This window comes from Nematolebias whitei, unplaced genomic scaffold, assembly GCF_014905685.2.
Source record: "Nematolebias whitei isolate Nwh7 unplaced genomic scaffold, NemWhi1 Nwh_scaf_2745, whole genome shotgun sequence".
NCBI classification, from domain to species: Eukaryota; Metazoa; Chordata; class Actinopteri; order Cyprinodontiformes; family Rivulidae; genus Nematolebias; species Nematolebias whitei.
Window position 1 is genome coordinate 1 of NW_023621290.1, and position 3,946 is coordinate 3,946.

The following is a 3,946-nucleotide window of genomic DNA, read 5'->3' on the forward strand; positions in this document are numbered from 1 at the left end:
ATACAGAAGTCCCTTGCTACTTCGCAATTTGACTTTTGCGGACTCACACTTTCACATTCTTTAATGTTACTCACGTGATTGGGACGGTACGGAATAAAAAGTTAACAGAAAATAAAATACTTTAGACAGGTGCTGCCATTTTGTAGTTTTTTTTTTTTTTTCTCAGTAAGCCTATACTGTAACGCCAGTCAAAGAACTACACTACCCAGAAGCCAACAGTGCTTCTGGCTGCTGCATGAGTTTGCACTTTGAAACTTAAAAGAAACTAAATTGTTTCAATAAGCAGATAAAATCTAGTGTCTAAATTTAAGAGATGTAACTGTATCTGTATTCTACACAATTTGTCAATTTAAGGAATATATTTAATATTCTGAGCAGACAAAACAGGGGAAAATGAGTTTAGTTTTCATGATTGCTTTAATTGCAGAAAAATATGTTCTACACAATAAATTGTGCCACTCCACATTTAGTTGACGAAACCCCAGTAATAAACAGTGGCAGTAAGGAGTTTTATCAGATCATGTAATTCATAATACAAGCTACATCATTCATTTCTTCTTATTAACTGCTGCAACAGGAAGGAAAAGACAGGGACAACCAAAGCGAACTTTGTAGTCCTTGCAGTAGCCAGATTTCTGGTCCTGGTTGCGACAAGCAAACCCTTTAGTGGGGCTGTAGCTGAAAGATAACAGCGAGCGGTGAGTCAGTATACATTTTATACAGGTCAAAATTTCAAAATGTTTTAAAAACCACTCAAGTTCTCTAAAACGTTTCTCTTTTTATAAGAAATGTATAAATTACTGCAGTATTATGGCTAGATAAAAAAATGGTTAAATTTTTTTTTCTTATCTTTATCTTTCAGTAACTGCTTAATCTACAACGGAGTATTAGGACCACGCTAAGAAAAAACATGAACTTGAATGTCCAGAGGACCAGATTGAACTTTTTTGGATTTTTCTACCTGGATTATTGAGCATGCATCAGGATAAGAAAAAAACATATTACATTACTAGAAAAGAGTCATACAATTATGAGAATAAAGTTGTAATCTTATGAGAATAGAGTCGTACGAGAATAGTCATATATTACAAGAATAAAGTGATACAAGAATAAAGTCATAATATTATGAGAATAAAGTTGTACGAGAATAAAGTCAAGATATAATGAGAACAAAGTCATGTGAGAATAAAGTCAATTTATAATGAGAATAAATTCATATGAGAATAAAGTCGTACGAGAATAAAGTCATAATATTACGAGAAAAAAGTCGTATGAGAATAAAGTCAAAATATTATGGGAATAAAGTTGTACAAGAAAAAGGTGTATGAGAATAAAGTCAAAATATTACGACAATAAAGTCGTACGAGAATAAAGTCATAATATTACGAGAATAAAGTTGTATGAGAATAAAGTCGAAATATTACGAGATTAAAGTTGTACAAGAAAAAAGTTGTATGAGAATAAAGTCAAAATATTACAACAATAAAATCGTACGAGATAAAGTCATAATATTACAAGAATAAAGTCATACAAAAATAAAGTCATAATATCATGAGAATAAAGCTGTACGAGAATAAAGTAGAAATATTACAAGAATAAAGTTTAAAAATTACGAGAATAAAGTTGTATGAGAAAAAAGTAGAATTATTACAAGAATAAAGTTGTATTAGAATTAAGTCATAATATTATGAGAATAACGAGAATAAACTTGTAATACGTCCTGGGTCGGCGCGCACCTGCTATTTTCAGCCTCCAGTGTGAGTCACTGTGTTTATGAAGTAGTCTGCGATCACTCTTGGCTCACTGTTAGTGAAATTTGCCTTTGTCTACATTATGTCACAACTAACCCCGTCAATGCAGCCATTATTTGCAATGCCATACAGCTTCACTTTATCATAAGAATCTATATGCCACAGTGCGTTGGACCTCCTGGTAATGTACTGCTGACATCAACATTCATTATTTTACCGCAGTTATAAGATTGCTTTGTCGTGTTGGAGTTCAGATAATATTATGACTTTTTTCTGGTAATATTACAAGTTTATTCTCGTAATACTATGACTTTATTCTCCTTCGTAATGTAATTTTTTTTCTTAGCATGGCCCCAATTCTCCGTCGTCTTAAACAGATGTTCAGGGTGGAAAATATAAAAAAATATTAAAGACATATTTTAATTACTTTTAATGTTTTATAAAACTTACATATAGATGTTATCTCCTGTCAAGATGGCTGGGATCTCTCCAACAACGGTAGCAGCCTCAATGTAAAGAGGTGCAGCACAAATTTGTCCGGGGTACTCATTTCTCAGGTCACTCAGAGTCTCCCAGTCGCCAGTTGCAGAGGGATTGTCTCGATCGTACCACTTAGTCCAACAAACTTCAGGAACAAAGGAAAATATAGAGATGTAGTAACATTTTTTTTTTCAAAATAAGTGCTTTTTAACACAATGGAAGAAACCAGGAAACTATTTTTAAATTAGTAACTTTATGTTGTATATTTTACGAATAGAGCCAGGAGCTACTTTACCTTTTTTACAGGCAGCAGGAGAGCAGCTGAAGCGAACTTTATAATCATTGCACCGTTTGTCTGGTTGATCCATGTTTCTGCAGACGAATCCTAAAGTTTTATCATATCTGAAAACAAACATGCAAAAATGTTTACAAATGCTGTTATATAGGAGTTTGCACTTTTATTCATGTTCAATGACTCAAGAATTGTAAATAAATTGATAATCGCAAACAGGATCATTTGGAAAATGTGTAGCAGGACACAAAATATCTAAGCTGCAGCTATTACAAGAAAAAGTTTACATTTTTATGTTTAAAAAGCAATTAAATGCTTCTTTAAAATGCAATTTGATGACATCTTGCAATATTCTAAGGCAACAAAATGCAAAAAGAGACTAATTTCTCATTCATGCAGAATAGAAATAAGACATTTATTTTTTTAACTTACTTTATGAACTAATTACATATTTTTAATTTTATTTTAGTAGTTTCTACTTTTTATATTCACTTAAAAAAACATTATTTTGTACAAAATTAATTTTAATATTTGGTTCTGGAGAAATGTATGATTTTTTTGTTGTTGTTTTTGTTCTATGGGTTTCACGTACATTGTTTCAGTCAACTCTGGGTATTTTAAATGTCCTTATAAATTATGTAGATTTTTCAGCTGCATCTATTTACACAGATGTTCATTTCGTCTTCATATATTATTTTTATCATTTGTATAGTGCTCATGATCATTTTATATTAGAGTGAAGTAAAAACGGTTTCAGATATACGTAGAGGCTTAGGTTTAATTTTATTCTTGTATTTTGCACTAGAATCACAGCAGGAAATGCATCCTAACTTTTCCTGCTAACAGAACAGCACTTACGTAAAAATGTTTTCTCCAGCTTGAGCCACACTCTGACCAGACAGAGTCACTGCTTCAACATCTCTGGGGATGCTGCAGATTTGTCCAGGTTTCTCATCTTGAAGTATGGTGAGCAACTCCCAGTCTCCAGTTCCAGAGGGGTTGTCTCTGTCAAGCCACTGTGTCCAGGCCTCTAAAATATTCAAGTTGAGGTAAATCAATAAACAAGACACAAGGACGTTTTAAATTGGTCTGTATATTTAGTCATAAGTTGAACCAGTAATAGGAAGTGATATTATGTTAGATGCAATGAAACAAATTACAAGTAGTTACTTACGGACATAGGCAGGATTCGTGCAGGGTGGAGCTAAGTGCAAATAAAAACATAATTTTAAATACTTTTTCATTCAACCATCATAATGGTTAGTCTCATTGAGTCTTGTAATGATTGTACGACTTACATCATAAAATTACTTGTAATCATAAAAATAAAATACTGATAATGACGGACGGACGGACGGACATATAGACAGACAGACAGATAGATAGATAGATAGATAGATAGATAGATAGATAGATAGATAGA

The 3,946-nt window shown here is 32.4% G+C and overlaps 1 protein-coding gene across 1 annotated transcript; it reads right to left on the minus strand.

Annotated features, from left to right (window-relative positions):
• Nucleotides 1-548: 548 nt before the first annotated feature.
• Nucleotides 549-3,553, minus strand: LOC119429565 (cartilage intermediate layer protein 1-like; the record flags this gene model as incomplete). The annotated part of the gene is made up of 4 exons (XM_037697171.1): nt 549-678; nt 2,202-2,376; nt 2,512-2,633; nt 3,382-3,553. Coding segments are annotated over 4 exons (599 nt in total), but the record flags the coding sequence as incomplete, so codon positions are not given.
• Nucleotides 3,554-3,946: the final 393 nt, after the last annotated feature.